Below are 18,134 nucleotides of genomic sequence, written 5' to 3'. Positions count from 1 at the left end.
TGCCCCCAGGTTTTGGTTTAATTAGCCTGCCTGGGGGTGGCCTGGAATCTGAATTTCTTAAAGTTCCTCGAATGTGCACAGTTAGGGCTGGGAATGCCTGGTATTGTAAGAAGCTACCCTGTTCCGCAGGCTGCTTGTGGAAGAACTTTGCTTTATAATCACTTTGCTGGAGCTCATCTAGTTAAGTCCTTGGTACCCTTTCCTGACATTTTTGAGCAGTAATCTTTTTTCTTCTTTTTCTAATGAGTAGAGCTCTAGGGTAAGAAATATTAAAAGGAATGTTTTCATATGGAAAACAGGTTTTGGGTAGCATTGGCTTTCACTTGGCCTAAGTCAGCAAATAGCTTTCACTATTAAACTATCTATTTTCTTGTTCTGGTTTTTAGAGACACGTAATTACTATTTTAATAAAATGCTTACAAATCACTCTTCTTTTTGATTTCATGTATTTTTTTTCCCACTGAGTTAAAAGTGTTTAACAGATGTTATTCTTTCCTGTGTAGAGACGGATTACTTGGAAAACAAATGGAAAATAAAGGACTCTGTCTGTAGACACTTTGAAGTTCATGTTCTTACTTGAGGGTACCTGGCCCTGCTGCCCCTTTGGCACTCATAAGCTTTAGTCAGGAAGGTCTTTTTGCCCAGCTCTTCTTGCCTTGGGGCACTACCCTTTCTGATCTTGTTCCTGAAAGGCCCTTCCTGTAGGTCTTGGCTTGACCGGCTTCTCTTCCAGTTAGACCTCAACTCTGCTGTTATTTCTGGATCACCAGGAATCATGCCACCCCCCTTATTTTCTTTGAAATTATCTTACTTGTTCTCCCATGAGACCTCACATGTCATGTGGGCGCTGTTTATCACCTCTGACAGCTCCTCAATAACATCCAGCTTGGTCGGAAGGTAGCAGACAGTCATCAACAAGATGAGCAGTTTTGGTTTTAGAGTGTGCTTCTATTTTATTTTTTTATATTGTTCATATCTTATAGGAAGGTACTTACATGTAGACTTAACATTTTAAACTTTTTTCTAAATTCTAATAGTTAATGTTTATTGCAGAAAAGTTGGAAAACAAAAATTTTAAATCCCCTAGTGATAATAAATATTATTAATATCATGCTGCATTTTCTTGTTTTTTCAATGCCTGTTTGTATATACACACAATTGACATATTATAAATTCCACCTTGTTTCAAAACAGACTCATAGAAACAGAGACCAAAGGGATCATTGCCAGAGGGGACAGGGTTGGAGAATGGGTGAAAAAGGTGATAAAAGGGAATATAATCAATAATATTGTGGTAAGTGACAGACAGATGATTACTATTGTAGAATTAGTGAGGTGATCACATGGTAAGGTATAAAAATGTCAAATCACTATACTGTATGCCTGAAACTACTATAATATTATATACCAACTATGGCATTTTTTAAAAAAGTAAATAAAAATAAATGACCCCCTAAATATCTGTTTATTTCATTTATCTAAGTGTGAGCATTTCCCATGTCTTATAATTTCTGAAATTATTTTTTAAAGTCTACATAATATGTAATCATGGGGATGTAAATTTATTTAAATATTAAATCTTGCTTGATATTTATGTGCATATTTGTTTTTGCTCTTCTAAAGCTAAGATGATTCTCCTTGCACACAAACCCTTGTATCACTGATTATATTCTTAGCATAGATGCCTCCCAGCAGGATTAGTGGATTCAAAGGTACAGATGGAATGAGAATTTGTTACATGTACCTAATTGCTGTCAAGACAGCCGCATCAATTTGCACTTGCTAGTTGAGGATGACCTTGCCCCCCCTCTTACCATTTTATGAGCACTGACTCCTAAGACATTTTGTCTAACTGTACTTCAAATAACCTTCAAGCTGTTGTGTGCTAGTTTTAGAACAGGTGATTACTTGTCATGGTAGTCATTTTTAAGTGGAGTGTCTGTTTAGAAGAGAAGGCACCCCATACACATTCAGACCCAGATTGCGGGGGAGCAGACGTGGAAACTGGTGACTGTCTGGAGCTGTCTTCTCCTCCCTGGATTGAATCTGCATCAACTTATAAACCCCTGTAGCTATATGACTGCTCCCTACTGGACAGATGACCTTGGGAAGTTGCTGATGAGCATCTGTCTTACTGTTAAAGTGGGGGTAGCAATAACTGCCACTGTCACATAGATGCATGTGTATATAAGCATATTGCAAAAGTGATTCGGTAAGAAGTATGGTTATGATACCACAAAGTGTGGTTATGATACTAGTATTTTTTATTTTATTTTCCATGGCCTCTTACAAAGTGTTCACATCTTAGGCATTCAGGTGTCCACCCTGCTTTTTAAACTTAACTCATATCTTAATAGACTTTTCATGTCACTGTCCCTTTTGTATATAGCTGCCCAGTATTACAGGCATACCTGTATAATTTTATTTAACCAGTCCCATATTAATGGCACTTAATTATTTCCAGTCTTTTGCTAGTACCATACATTGCTATGGTGTAAACCTTGTATTGATGTTTTATTGAATGTGTTTGGGTGTATCCGAGGGTAGGTTTTTGGAACTTTCAACTTCACGTATGAGGGAAAGGCACACCTTTGTCTTTGTGTAGGCATTCCCCCGTGAGTGTGGGGGGGGCCTCACCACAGAACCACTGCCTGTTAACACATGGGCTGTCTTGCTGCCTGCCTACGCATCCCCTTCCATTTCTTTTCTTACTGCTGATCATTTAATTACAGCGCAGCTAAGACCTTGACACTTTGGATTCTTAAGAGATTAACCATTGCTTTATCAGGTTTTTTCTTAAAACCTCCTCCACCTCACTTGTGTGTTGAACATTTGAGTGCATGCTACATGCCTAGTCCTCTGCTGGGCACTGTGAGGGCACATATGTAAAAGATAAGTTTTGGGGTCCATCTTCAAGAAACTAGTAGGCAGGCAGAACCATTCTGCACATACCGTATTTTTCAGACTATAAGACGCACCCCCCAATTTGGGGGGGAAATGGGGGGTGCATCTTATAGTCTGAATGTAGCTTACCTAGCTTGCTTGGGGGTGGCAGTGCGGTGGTGGAGTGGGGTTTTTTCCCTCCTATTTTCTTTAAAACCTAGGTGTGTTTTATGGTCTGTTGCATCTTATAGTCTGAAAAATACGGTACTTCCACTTAGAGTTAAGCATTGCATTTATTTTAGAGGGATTGTAATGTGGGCATAAAGTGATTAAGGACTGCCTTCTGTAGACCTCCAATTTGGGCTGGGTTCAGGGGTTCCAGTTAGAAAGGAGGTTGCTTTTGCCTTAAAAGTCCTAAGGCTTATAGTAGAGAGAAGGAATTGGAAGAGAGTAGAGTTTCTCAACTTCAGCACTATCGAGGTTTTGGCCCAATAATTCTTTGTGTGGGGGCTTGCCCAATGTGTTATAGGATGTCTAGCAGCATCCATGACCTCCACCCAGGAGATGCCAGTAGAGTCCTGCCCCCAGTTTTGACAACCAGAAATGTCTCCAGACATGGCCATATCCCCTGCGTGGATTGCCCCCAGTTTTGACCTACTGCAGAGTCACAAGCATTGTTAATTCCTGCCTAATTGCATAGTGGTAGCAAGTGCTACATTTCCAGTTGGAAGCTAGCAAAGTTAAAACTGTAATCTTCCCTGTGGCCTCTAGGAGTGTTAGGATTAGTGGAAAATAAGACTTTATAAGTAAAATAAGGATAGAAATCTAGAAGAGTTCTAAAAATTAGGTAAAGGGGTTCAGACTCAATGCAGTAGATGGTAAGAAGCTACTTGTAGGCATCATAAAGACACATTTCCCCTCCGTGAAAAACACCTGAACTGTAAAGTGACTTCTGAGGATTTTTCTGTCAGGTTCATTTTTATGAGACAGTGCTTATGTTAATACTTTTCAGGTAAAAAAAAAAAAAAAAGTGAGGCGGGCACTGCTGGTTGGAGTGCTTTCAATATGGTGGTCTCTTTGCACTTCAGTTCAGAAGGGAACATCTGTGCTTGTCACGGAGCCCTGATCTGAGGGTGCACTGACACATCAGCTCATCTGCCAGGCCAGAGCCCTCCCACTCCCAGAGGCCATGGGGAAGATCACAGCTTTGCTTCCACTAGTCTCTAACTCAGGGGTGTCCAACCTTTTGGCATCTCTGAGCCACATTGGAAGAAGAAGAGTTGTCTTGGTCACACATTAAATACACTGAGGCACGTAATCACAAAACAATCTCATAACATTTTAAGTAAATGTACGGTTTTGTGTTGGGCCACATTCATAGCCTTCCTGGGCTGCATGTTGCCTGCGGGCCGTGGGTTGGACGCCCCTGCTCTAACTGGAAATGTAGCTTTTGCTGCCATTATGAAAACAAAGAAACTCACAGTGGTGTTAACAGTGCTTGTGACTTGTCATCAGTAGAAATCAGATCAATAGAAATCAGATGTCTTCATATTGCAGTGGCTGAGCCTTTGTGCTATCATGGCTTCAGGTTACATGGCACCTGCTTGCTAAGTGTGTTAAAGAAGTTTGTCTCTTAGATTTTAGCTATTTTTAGTATAATGGGCTTCATTTGCAGTCCTGTGTATGTTATGCATTTAATACATATCTCTGGGCTGGATCAGTAGACTTCATCAAACAGCTACAGGTGGTTTGTGTGTGTGTGTGTGTGTGTGTGTGTGTGTGTGTGTGTGTGTACAAAGTAAAAACCCTGCTCTGGCGCTTATTGCCATTTTCGGAGCCATTTCAAATGCCTGTTGGTGGCATGAAATAAGACTTTTGCGGACTCGGGGCCCCAGTCAGCTTACCTGTGCTTTGGGGTTCTTGTTCAGTCCAAGTGCATGCTAGCATGCCCCATTTGGATGACTTTGACTGATCTTTAATGAAATAGATTTTGATTAGAACTCTCTTCTAAAAATTGTGGTTCCGGTCCATGAATACTAAAGTGAGTTTTAAACACAAAGCTTTAAAGTAGACTATGCAGCATCAGGTCTCTTATCAGATTCATGGGCTGAGGAAAACCCTTAAAGAAAAGTACGAATATCTGAGGGAGAGAATTAGCAGGAGTCATGCTGTCTAACACATGTCCCTTCTCTAGGGTGATGGTTTACACGGTTGTCATCTTCGTCTCACCCTTGGAAGGGGCCCTTGAGTTCATCTGATCCAATTCTCTGCACACAGCTGGATTTCTTTTTACATCCTGCCTAAAAAGAAGTTGTGAAGCCCTGGCTGGGTAGTTCAGTTGGTCGTCCCAATTCTCCACGGTTGCGGGCTCCATGTTGGTCAGGGCAGATACAACAATCAACCAATAGATGCACAAATAAGTGGGGCAACAGATTGATGTTTCCTTCTCTCTCTCTTTCTCTCCTTTCCTCCTTCCCTCCCTCCCTCCTTTCTTCTGTCCCTCTCTTCCCCTTCCTCTCTCTCTAAAATCAGTAAATTAAAAAAAAAAAGGTTGTTGTGAATGTTCTGATCATGATAAACTCCTTTATCTTGAAATACTCTGGCAACACTGGCATCCCCTGGGAGCTAGTTAGAAATGCAGAATTGTAGCCTGTGCCTGCCATCCCCATCCCCCAGCCCCGCCCTACTTTCTGAATCAGAATCTGCATTTTAACAAGATCTGGAGGCATTTTGCACATTAAAGTTTGGAAGCAGAAGCCTAGTCTCTATTGAAATAGCTGTAAGAATGAGAGGGTTTGCTGTCTCAGAGCCAGGGTGTGAGCTGTGAGTCCAGGTGGTGGGACTTTATAGCCCATTACGGTCTCCCTAGGTGTGTGACAAATGTCAAACCAAAATCACTTTCCTGTCAGAACCACAGAATAGAGTGTGTGCCTCGTGACTAGTAGCACACTTCAGAGTCAGGTTTCATTCACGGCCTAAGCTTTGTCAGTCCTTTATTAGACCTGAGGAAATACTCAGATGATTGTGTAGTACATAATTCAGACTACAAAAATTTTACTCTGAAATAGAGGTGCTTTTCTGTTAGGTGAAGCCTGAATTTCATTAAAATTTGGTGGATACAGTCATATATTTTACAGCTATATATTAAGCGCCTTTTTTTGTGCCAGGCACTGTTTAAAGTATAGAGGATACAGCAGTGAACAAAGACAAAATGTCTCTGCCTCACTGAGCTTTGAGAAGTCCTTGCTAAGAAGGTGACATTTTAGTGTAGATGTGACAGCAATGAAGGGGCCATTTCAGGCAGAGAGTACAGCCAAGGCAAAGGCCTCCAAGCAGAACCTGGCTGCTGAGTCCACCTTTGGTGGCTGCAGTGGATTGAGCACAGGGAATGACAGGAGCCCGGCCCTTGTAGCTCAGAGGAGAGGCTGGTCGTGCAGATGCAAAGAGTGGTTAGCTAGTCTGGGATGCATACCGAGTGTTCATTTAGAAATAAAGCAAGGTGCTTGCGTAAAAAAAGACTTTGAACTTAATGGAAAACATCCATCAAGGTTGAGTTGGGCGCTGTGTTTGGAGAGGCTTTTCTCCTTGTCTTCCTCGCAGTAGCAGAAGACGACATTTGGAACTGATCAAGTCTTCATTCTCATGCACACGGAGCTGCTGACTGGAGCTCTGCTGTGAGCATGAGTCAGGGAGCATCTGAGTTGAACACGTCGGTCACATGGGCAAATTAACTTAACCAAAAATAACCCCAAAAACAGCATTTCTGGGAAAAGCAAGTGAAGACAGCTTTCAATGTAAACAAAGGAGCAAAGTAAAGATAAAGGCTTTGTGAAAAAGTGAACATTTGGAAAACTAAGAAGAAATGCTTTAGGGAAAAAATACTAAGGAAAACAAATACTTCATTTGCAGTAGTTATAATTTTGAAGAGTTTTCTTTCATGTATTTATGTCAGATGCAGTGGATGTGTTTTGAAAGGGTAACTCGAGGTTTTACCTTTCTCTTTGTGGCATGACAATTGAACACACCTTTTAGCTTTTCCTGTGAATCCACAAGAGGAGCTTCCCGTTCTCTCTGGGTTTTCTCTCGCCTTTGCTGAGACTTGGCAAGATGATGGGTGCAGTCAGAAACCTGGATGTGGGGCTATCAGCAGTTCACACCCTGGATGCAATTAGCATCACCTGGGGGGTTTAACACACTAAACAAAATACCACAAGCAGTGTCCCAGCCCCACTCCAGAAACTCTAACTTAATGGGGGGGTGTGGGACTTGCTGGTGGTATATGTTCTTCCAGTGCCTTGGGGGTTCTGAATGCAGCCAAGGTCAAAAACCACCCTTTCAGTCCAACCCCCCTTATTTCACAAGCTGTGTTCCCCTGGCCACAGCATTAAATGCATTAAACACATTCTCCTCCACTCACCTGTTGCCTCCTTCTCCCCTCCTGCCTGCAGGCTGAGTGTTGGGAGGCTGGTTTTCTGTTTGTGGCTGTTGGGGATGTTTCAGGGTGGGAAATCGGTATGTGTAGAGAACAATGTAGCGGTCATGTGTTTGAGCTCGGGGTAGGAGAGGTTTGTCGCTAATCCAGACAGCTTGGGCTCTTCTTAGGAACAGGATTTAGAATTACTTACCAGGGTAGCTAAGAGAACACGGGGGTTCTTACGAGTCAGGCCAAATAGGATGGAATCTGCTGTGGTTATGTTAATTATGTAGTTATAAATGTTAACTTCCAGAGTTGTTTCCCATAGTAATATTTACTATTGGAACTACAAATCATGCTTTTTGAGTAATTACTTGTACCTATTCTATTATCTTAATAGGAAAGAAATTCATTTCTGGAGTACTCTTAACATTGGATGTTGGAAGAAACTTTGCCAAATCTAAGGGGAACAGTCCAATTTAGTTAAATTATCTAAGCGATTTAAATTTTGAACTTTCTTGATAACTAACACCTTGGTAATGTTATCAAAAGAATTGACTTTTAGGGAGGTATTGGGTCAGTGTGGTCATTTTCTTGAGTTATATTAACTTCCAGTTTACCTGGACTTGTGACAAGCTCCTTGTCATGCACGGTATCTCCTGTGCGGCTCAGGACCTATCAGTTCTGTGCTGTGAGTTGCACAGCAAGACTTGTCTGCACAAAGCAGGGAGGCCTTCCCGCTGCAGTGGCTTTGACAAAGATGGGAGTAGAGAGAGCTTGTTGTATACATGGCATGTGGTCTTACTGCAGTTCTCTGTGAGTGATTGGAGGTCGCTCTGTATTTCACATAGCAAATGCCAACCTAACCCTGCAGGAGGGTGGCCATCTCGCCCCTCCCCACAGCTCTCTGCCTCAGGGCCCCTGCCTCCAGAGCCTTATGCTGGTGATGGGGTCTGTACTTGCAGAGCACTTAAAGATTCTTTTGATCAGCTCCCACCTTGCTCTCCAGGTAAGCTAATGAGAATGAAGGCCAGACAGCTCAGGGACACACATGTCTCAAGTCAGGTCTGTTTAAGAATCAGGTCTGAGAGTCACGCTGCTTTTCCCCTTCACTGTGTGTGTAGTGTAGTGCTTCTCCACCTGTGAAAACTCAGGCCTCTTTTGCTAAACTTAAAAATCTTAACTTTCCTCTTTTATTATTTGAAATTTTGATATGCATTTATTGTGACTCCAAAGAAGTTAAAGCATTGGCTGCTGTTTTCTTCTAAATCCTCTTAAGTCATTAATGTATTTTGGATACAAAATTTTCAAATACAACGTTGTTATTAAGGGGAAAAAAATAAAAGTGCATCCTCCCTGCCCCACCCAAGAAAGTCTCCTCTCTTCTCCCTCCTCCCTCTCCTCAGGTTACTACAGTTCAGGGTTCGAGGTACCCTTCCAGGCCTCTTTCTGTTCATTTACGCACACGCACACACATTCACTTTAATCCTGAGAATAGGAGGAGGGGGTGGAATAACGCTCTATGGCTTGTTTAATCTTTCCATATGCTAACAAGCTTCCATGGTGGTTCATCTGTGGATGCACTGTCCTTGGTTAGCTGGCTCTCGATTGGTGGCCATTTCAGGTGTTTTCTGCTTTTCACTATTGCACATGCTGCTGCAGTGAGTATCTTGCCCTTTTCTCTCACATACATCTTGTTCATGTGTGAGTGAGCGCTTAGTTTGGTGAATTCCTAAAAATGGAACTGTAAATACAATTTCAGAATATGCTTTTGTAAATGTCCCCTCAATTAGATCCAGGTGTATTCCATTTTTTACTGTTGTTTTTAGAGCATTTTATGATTTATTCAAGATTTGTAAAAGGCAGCATTAAGTCCTGCTGTGTAATTAATTTTATAGGTTATAATCGTGACAGCTTGGCTGACATAGTTTTATCAAGTGAACCATGCACACAAGACATAAATTCCCATGTTTGCTTAAAGTTCTCTGGGCTATTTTAAAATTTCAGTGGTGAGTAGTAGATGGGTGAAAGTAGATGGGTTTTTTCTTTCACAGAGAGTGCATATTATTACTCTAGTAAGACATGTTTTACAGAAAAATTTAAAAACTATAGTAAACATAAATGACTTTTAAATAACCATGAAAACCATTCCATATGAACCAAATGGAAGAAGGTAAGATGATTTTATTTTTGTCCTTTTAGGTCACTCCAAGAACTGAGACCCCTGTCACCAGTGTCAGTAATAGTTTGGAGAATGCACTACGTACATCAGCACATTCCCCTGAAGAGTCGCTGCCCAAGAGGACTGTAGGAAAACACTCCAAAGGTAAGTCTGTCCATCTGCAGGGCTGGAGGGAAGGAGTTGTACGAAAGTGTGGGAGGGGAGATCTTGCAATGGTATTTGGTTAAATGCTTTCAGATCTTACAGTAACGTTTATTGTAGTAAGGTGTATTATTATTCTAAATCCTGTAAGTAAGACATGAACGTATCTTGGCTGTAAAAATCTCAAACATTGATGTTTATTAAGGAGGGAAAAAGAAAGTTGTTACATCCTTCCCCATTCCACACCAAAATAAGTCCTAAATTCTAGAGCAGCACTCCCCTGAAGAGCTTTCTGCGATAATGGAGTGGTCTATATCTGCACTAACTCGGTCGCCACCAGCCACACAGCCTTTTGAGCACTTTCAAAATGTGGCTTGTGCAACTAAGGACCGTATTTTTTTTCCGTGGCAGTTGCAATTGCAATTGCAGTAGCTCAGTGTGGACCTTGGCTGCCACATTGGGCAGTGCAGCTCTGGACTTGGTGGAGGGCATGTTTCAGAGGAAGCAGTGAGTTCCTTGGTTCTCATGTGCCTGACTTTTGCAGCCAACCGGACAGTCACAGAGTCACAGTTTGCCACAAAGTTGGCAAGCTGTGTGGAGGTATGGGAGACTTTCCGGGAGAGTGAAGGTGCTGTGTAGCACTAGATGGCTTGACAGTGAACCCCAAGTTTGCAGGGTCGTCAGAAGGGCCAAGATGCCCCTTGACGGTCATCATGAGGCCCCAGAGCATTTGCTCCCTCACTGGCTGGGCTTCGTTCCTTCCCCCTTTTGTTTGTGTCTGTTCTAGAACTGAGCTCTGCTAAGGTGGGAGCCATGCCTGCTTGTTTTGTCGCCTGCTTGTGTTGTGTTTTCTGTTCTCTGTGTCCCTCCTGTCTCAGGCACAGTGCCTTACTAGATGCTTAGTAAACACTTTGTTTTTACAATAAAGCCCCATTTTGAGAAAGTCATAGGGAGCCACCCATCCCTGGCTTGGTGCATATGCTGGATATGTCTGTCTTTAGTGCCTGCACGTGTGCTTATATATACACGTAGCCGTGTCATGGTGTTAAAGTGGTAAATCCTTGTAGCAGCCCTGGCAGCACAGTCCGCTTGTTCTATGTACTGTGCTCCAGGGACCGTCATTCTCAGGACGTAGCAGGGCCTCAGCTCCGAGGATGGGTAGTTGTCACTCAGTCACAGGCACTTTCTCCCCCTAAAACTGCCCTTGTCCTTTTTTCTTCAGTGTGTCATCCAGGGAGCAGGGCCTCTGATGGGTTGTTGCTCCCTTTGTCTCCAGACCATCCAGTGTAGAACCTGTGCCCTGCACCCTCCTGATCTGAAGGGCTGGCCTCTTCTTCACCATAAGTAACACCACAGTATTTTTTCCTCGAGATATAATTATCAACAACCCCTCACTCTTTTTTAAAAATATAATTGCAGAATATGTGGCTGTTACCTCTGTCACTCATATCTGTGTGTGTTGGTGCCCAGAGAGATGGTGGGCTGGCTTTAATATCAGCTGTATCAGCTGTGCCAAAACACTATTAATTATCTACAGTTTTCTCCATTCAGTGGTCATAGGTAATAATGGTTTCTCCCATCCAGAAATTGACAAGCAAGTTAACTTGGTTTTATTAGTCACACTTGTCCTACCATTCTGTTGGGCGTACGTCATTGCTCTTCTGGCAGTCTGAAGTTCCTCTGAGTATTAATACAAAGTTTTTTCATGGTCTGTTCTGTAACCCACCTGTGTTTTTGTTTTTCTGTGTGTATTTGGAAGTCTTCACTAATACAGCTTACCTTACAAAGAGTTCAGACTTCTCCATTTCTTTTGTATACAAGCCCAGGGAATTGCAGTGAAGACAGTCATAAACCCTGACTGCTCTGGTCAGGCTGTGTCCCGAGCTGAGGACCTAGATGAAAGTACGTAGTCTTCTGAAGAGTTCTGTAGGGGCTCAGTTATACCTATTTAATTCTAACAACAGTTCCATCAGGAGATTATTACTCCATTTTACAGATGGAAGAACTGAGTCACAGATAAGTAACATTCCCAAGGTAAGCTGGGATTCCAACCCAGAGCTAATGCTCTTACCGCTTATGTGAGACTGAAGAGAACAGAAAATGAAAATCAAGGTGCAGTGCTTAAAAAGACACATTAAAAAGTGAAAGTGTTACCCTTTTTTCTATACCATTGATTGGGAAGATTTTCAAGTACTAGCATAGAAAGAACAGTAGAGTAGTGGCCCATACCTGGCTTCAGCAACAGGTAATCAACAGTGTATTCCTTTGGGGCCCTGAGTTACTCAGGTGTGATGCACGGGGCCATTGTACACACTCTGGGAGAGCTCCAAGTCTTCCCAAACCTAGTCCCTCATACTTATTATTATTAAAACTTAGGGAGATAGTTACAATGTATAAGGTGAGATAGAAACTACTTTTAATAATACTCTAAATGAAAGACGTTCTGTAAGTAACTTTGTTCTCTAGACTTCAAGTAGTTTTTTAATTACCCTTCTGTGATAACAGTAAAAGAGAGTTTCATTAAACTTAATTAAACTGCAGCTCATTTACCAGAGGTTCTGAAAGTGTTTTTATCCCAGGACCCTTTGAATTCTTAAAAATTGATTCCAAAAGCTTTTGTTTATATAGGTTGTATCTATAAATATTTAGCACACTGTAGATTAAAACTGGTATTTAAAAAAAAAAAAAGATTTTACTTATCTTTAGAGAGGGGAAGGGAGGGAGAAAGAGAGGAAGGGAAACATCAGTGTGTAGTTGCCTCTCACACACCTCCCACTGGGGACCTGGCCCGAGACCCAGGCATGTGCCCTGACTGGGCATTGAACCAGCGACTCTTTGGTTCACAGGCCAGCGCTTAATCCACTGACCACACCAGCCAGGGCTATTTTTTAACCTAAAGAAATGCTTTATATTGTGGGCCAATGAGGTTCTTTTGTTTATCATGCAGCATTTCGTCATGACGAAAAGTCATGTTCTTTTTTTTAAATAAAACCCAACCCAGAGAACTAGAACATGAATTCTAATAAGATAAGAATTACAATAAAGCCTAAATTCTAAAATACCAGTAGTATATTATTTTTCTTGGGTTGTATTGGGGATTCTAATGTGCATTTGTAATTGAGAAGCCTTGATAATTTTAATTTCTCTATTGACTCTTTATTCAACATTTTATTATGAAGACATAAAAACATGTAGTAAAGTTCAAAGAATTTTACAGTGAACAGCTGCCACTTAGGTTTCACAGTTTCATTTTACTTTATTTGCCTCTCCTTCGTCTGCCCATCTCTCCATCGATCAAGACATTGCGTTTTTTGGTGCATTTCCAAGTAGGTTGTTAACCATCGCAGTAGTTCTCTCGACCTGCCATAGGTGTCACATACGATCCTGTGCGCTGTATGCCCACAACCCACAGCCTACTTCCTGGAAGAAGGGTGGGTTCTCCGTGACCCCTGACTTCAGCATCCTCCTCTCTGAAGCTGCTCTCATGGAAGGTCACAAATGACTTCTTAAGTGACAAGTTGGTTCTGTCTTCACCTGGCATTTGTGATCACCCCACTCCAGACTCTGTCGTCCTACTTTGGTTTTTTTCATTGTTAAATTGTGGAACATCAGACGTACATAAGCCCTGGTGTAACGTGCTGCACAGGTTTCCTGACAGCTCACCTGGTTTTCCTCCTGCCTTTATGTTCACTTTTGTTTCCTTTGCAATTGCTGTTGCTTCTGCCCCTTACACATCAGTGCTCTCCAGGCTTTTTCCTGGTCCCCTACTACACACTGTCTGAGCAGTCTTCTCTGAGCCTGTGTTGAAGCCACTGTTGATCTGTTGATGAATTCAGGAATGAGTCCAGCTGAGACCCTTCTCCTGGACCCCAAATCCCTGTGAACCTGCCAGTTTTTGACTGTTTTCCACCTAGATGGTTCACTGGTACCCCGGTCAGAATGCTTAGAAAGCAGTCATTACTTTCATTGCTACCCCCTAAAATGGGTTTCCAATTTTCGTGATTGATACCAGCATTCAAGCCCCTTGGGGCAAAACCTGGAAGTCCATGACGGTTCTCGCTCCCTCTTGAGGTGTCTCAGCCCTTACAGTCCTGGCAGGTGTGGCCCTGTAAGGCTGTCACAGCTTCTTCTCACTGTCCCTGGGCCCCCATCCTGGTTCAGGCCTCTGTCTGCTCTGCCACCTGCGGGTTCACCTCTCCAGCCCATTTCCTGAGCAGGGACCTCTCCAGCAGTTTGGATCATGGTCCCCTGCTTTAGGAAGCCTGTCAGCAGCACTGATGGCAGCAGCTGATGTCATACAGCACTAAGTACCAGGCGGTGCCACCCTGCAGTTTGCGTGTATTCATCTAGTTGATACCACAATCGCATGAAGTGAAAACCATTATTTCTTTTGTTCCCGGATTAAATAACTGCCCAAGGTCACTGAGCTGGGAAGTGTCATGTTTCAGACCGAGCCCGGCTGACTGCGGAGCCTGTGAGTTTACCTTGACCTGTAGGGAGGTTCATGTTTCTTTATGAGCCTGGTGTGAGATTGGTGGGCTGGTCCTGTTTGTGCCTTCACCTCCTTGGGACTGTCCTCCCCTCTCTGCTCTCCTGTCACCCTTATCTTCATGGCATGGCTCCCGCTGTGACGAAACTTATTCAGATACCACGTACTGTCATACGTGGGCCTGGGTCACCATGTTGCTCTGCCCAAGTGGGCCTTTCCCTTTGAGGTCTAGCTCTCAAGCATTACCACTTTGAACTCTGTACTGTTTCTACTACATAGCTGGTACTGTGCTGAACGTATACTAATGCTGAAGAAAATATCTGTCCCTGATACATAAATCAGTGAAATTCCTCAGGCTCCAAAATTCAACTATCTTATCACTAAGCACTCAGATGGAAAATGTGTGTTCTTTCCTGTGTTTGCTACTTTAGAAATATCTTGTACCAGTGCTGTTTTTTCTCAGTTATGCACTACTTTTGTTTCTATCTCTACTTCTGGAGAACTAACAAATCAAATAAGGCAAGGTAGCTAGATGATTAAAAAACAAAGAAAATATGATAGAGTTCTTAAATATAACATGATATATATCCTAAAAAGATATATTAAAGGATCAACTTAATCAGTATAGTAGTGAATGTTCACATTTTAAGAATAGCTGAAAGAAGCAATGCTTTTAAAAATTATCACCATTAACACAGGCAAGTAAATGAAAGTGAGAAAGTTATGTTGGTATTTTAGAAACATTGTTATTGAGCTGTGACTTTTTTAAAGAATATTTTTCAATTTTGAAATGAAAACTACATTTCACTAATAAAATTTTAAAATGAAGCATTTGAAATATTATTCTGATTTAGTTTCTTTATTTCAAGTATGAAGACTTGAGTTCTACTGTATAGAACTTAGGAGAAGGAGAGTGTGCTAGAAAATTTTTTTTTCATTTTTTTCCTCAATTATCAATAATACCTGTATTATGATTTAGTGTAGTTTTAGTAATTTTTGAAGTGGTTTCTTGTTATTGGGCATATGGAATTAAACTATTTAATAATGATACATCGAAATCAAGTAAAAAACATATTTGGCAGAAAACTACCAACTACCCAGTTTTTTCTAGAAAAATTTAGAAAGGGAAAATATTTCAAAAGAGTGTTTCATTCTTGAACATATTAAAGCCATTAGCAATAGGTGTCTTAAGTACTGATGTGACAGTTGGCTCTTATCAATCATTTGAAGATGCTTGGTAGCAGAAGTGGCCCTTAGGCTGTGGCAGTTTTATCCACAAGCTCCCTGGGCTGAAATGAAGAGAATGTGTTCCTGGTCCTGGCTTTGGCACCTGCTGGCTTTGTGGTCTCTTGGTCACCATCCCAGGTCATTTGTGACTTTTTTGCCAGCCCCCATCCCCATTTGGTTGCTTGGTCCTGCTTCAGGTCTTTCAGTTGCTTGCCTGGGCTTTTTTTATGACACATCTGTACTTTCTCTTTACTCAAATTTCCCTCCCTATTATTGCAGTTACATTAGTGTATTGGTTTTTAAAATTAGTTATTCAATTATTTAAAAGTTTAATTCAATTATACACTTTATTAAAGGATATGTGATCTATCTTATAAGATCTGAGAATTTCTAGTGTGCATCTTGAATGAAGTAAAGAAGAAAAGTTTGAACAAACAAAATTTTAAAAAGGAAAAAGCAAATCATCCTTTTCTTTCTCATTTCCACATGGTCTAGCCTCACACCCCTTTGTTCCAGCTCCATCTGTCTTACAAAGATGTGCTTCTACACAGTCGAGACCCCAGCCCCACTTCTCCCGCGCCCCAAGTTTCTCCCCCGATGGACGCTCCAGTCCTTCCCAGTCCGCTTTTTAGAGCGCTGCTCCTGGCGTGACTGTCCCATCTCCGGGCACATAGAAGTGTGCCCTCTCAGTCTTGAGTCTTTTCAGTCGATGCAAATCCTGTCTTTACAGTCAGTCACCTTTCACTCTGTTCTGTCCCTTCAGGTGATGGACTGATTCTCTAGCCCTTAAAATGTGCACGTTTGCTTGTACTCCAGAAGGTAGTGGGACTACTGTGTGGTCGTAGATGACAGTCTGCAGGACTGACCAGGGAGGTGAGAAGGAAAGGGGGGTCATTTTATCTACCAGTAGACTTTAAACAGATTATAAGTAGGTATTTGTATGCATATAGATATACACTGTAACATTATGAAATTACATTATAGAAATTTGGGAGGGAAAGCTACCTATAATTTTACCACCAATCAAAGTTATTCCTATCATTGAAATTATTTTTTTAAGAGATTTATTTATTTATTTTTGGAGGAGAGGAAGGGAGGGAGAAAGAGAGGGAGAGAAACTCAATATGTAAGAGAAACATCAATCTATTGCCCCTCACATGCCCCCTAACCTGGAACCAGACCACAACCCAGGCATAGCCCAGACCAGGAATCCAACTGGCAACCTTTGGCTTTGCAGGACACTCAACCAACTAGCCACACCTGTCAGAGCTCATTGCTGTTATTTTTGATGATTTATTTTTAGTCTGTTTTTCTTTTACATTTTAAACAATTATAATCATGTTTCACATACAATTTTTAATCTTTCCGTTGATATCACAAGCGTTTTTTCATGGTTTTGTTTTTTATAATTGTGGTCTTTAATATAGCTCCAAAATTGAGAACATGCTTAAACATCTCTGAAACTTAATTAGGTATCTCATAACCCTGCCCTCCCACATCGGCCATGGTCACTGCTGATAATCTGCTACAGAAAATCATTCGGCAGGTGCCTTCCTGCCTTTCCACTCCAGCAGGCTCCCCTTCTCCCATTTTCAGAGCCCTGTATAATAGCGTGTGTCGTTTTAGGGGAGGGCAGCACGGAGAGAATTTCACTGTAACAGAACTTTTAAACCATTTATTTGGTCCAGGGCTGCCCAGGTGGCTAAAGCTACTGCAGCAGCTCCTCATACATACAGAGCTGATACAGAGCACCATGTTGGTTGGTCTGATGATTTCTTTGAAGAGTTCTCACAAACATTTTAGTCCTGGAGTTGAGATGCCTCTTTTATTTCAAAACAGCTGAATAACGTTCATCTGCTTTTCACATTTTGCTGTTCAGATATGAGTCACTTCCTGCTTTCAGTCCAGATGAGGGTTTTGTGTTTGGGTTTTTTCCCCCCTATAAATCCTAATATTATTTAGTTCTGGGACATTTAGGTACACATTGGTATTCTGTGGCCAGGGGAAATGCTGACTACATTTTTCTGTATTCATTGACTTTGTATACTCTATTGTTTAAAAAGTTAAAGATCTGGATTAGAGCGATGTCATTGCGGGTTAAGTTTTTTAAAATACTGGCTGGGAAAATATAAGAGCTGTTTATTTGCTGACGGTCTGACTGAGGAAGTCAAACAGGAACAGTGAGTAGTTTGAGTGAAAATAAGGTGTACAAGTTCTAAATGTAGTGTTTTGTTTTGCCAGAAAGGAAACATTCTTATTTTTTAGAGAATTCCTTCCTGTAAGGTGCTATTTTAAACTTAAAATACTCTAAACCAAATGGGTTCTAGTGTCTCCCAAGATGCATATGAACCCTGATGCAACTAGACAAGATTAGGAAAGTTTACAAGAGAGTAATTTAGCAAGCAAAGGGTCTTTCCCCCTTCAGATTGTAACCTGTATGAGCACAACCACCACCTGTCTTGTTCACTGCTGTATTCCCAGCCACTAGAATGAGACCTGGTCCATAGCAGGAACTTCATAAGACATGTTGGTGAATGAACAATTGTTGGTTTAGAGCGGAGCCTGGCAAATTTTTTTCTGCAAAGATCCAGATAGTAAATATTTTTGGCCTTGGGAGGCATACAGCGGCTCAGCTTTTGGGGGTGGAAAGCAGCCATTGACGGTATGTGAGCAAATGGCATGGCTTTGTGCCAATAAAACCATTTATACCCACAGGCGGAGGGCAGCCTGCAGTTTGTCAGCCCCTGGCTTAGAACAGCACTGTCCAGTAGAACTGTCTGATGACTGAATGTTCTGTG

The 18,134-nt window shown here is 41.7% G+C and overlaps 1 protein-coding gene across 2 annotated transcripts in view; it reads left to right on the top strand.

Moving 5' to 3' along the window:
- The window catches only part of ZCCHC14 (zinc finger CCHC-type containing 14), a 62,144-nt gene that overhangs the window by 16,859 nt on the left and 27,151 nt on the right, over positions 1–18,134 (top strand). For both annotated transcript variants that reach the window (XM_053915434.1, XM_024556247.3), the window contains exon 2: positions 9,500–9,623. In XM_053915434.1, the coding sequence (XP_053771409.1) occupies positions 9,500–9,623 (124 nt within the window). The remainder of the gene's footprint in view (positions 1–9,499; positions 9,624–18,134) is intronic.

Source organism: Desmodus rotundus, chromosome 12 (assembly GCF_022682495.2).
Source record: "Desmodus rotundus isolate HL8 chromosome 12, HLdesRot8A.1, whole genome shotgun sequence".
Lineage (NCBI taxonomy): Eukaryota > Metazoa > Chordata > Mammalia > Chiroptera > Phyllostomidae > Desmodus > Desmodus rotundus.
The sequence above is the reverse complement of the archived record's forward strand: the minus strand, read 5'-3'. Positions and strand labels throughout refer to the sequence as shown.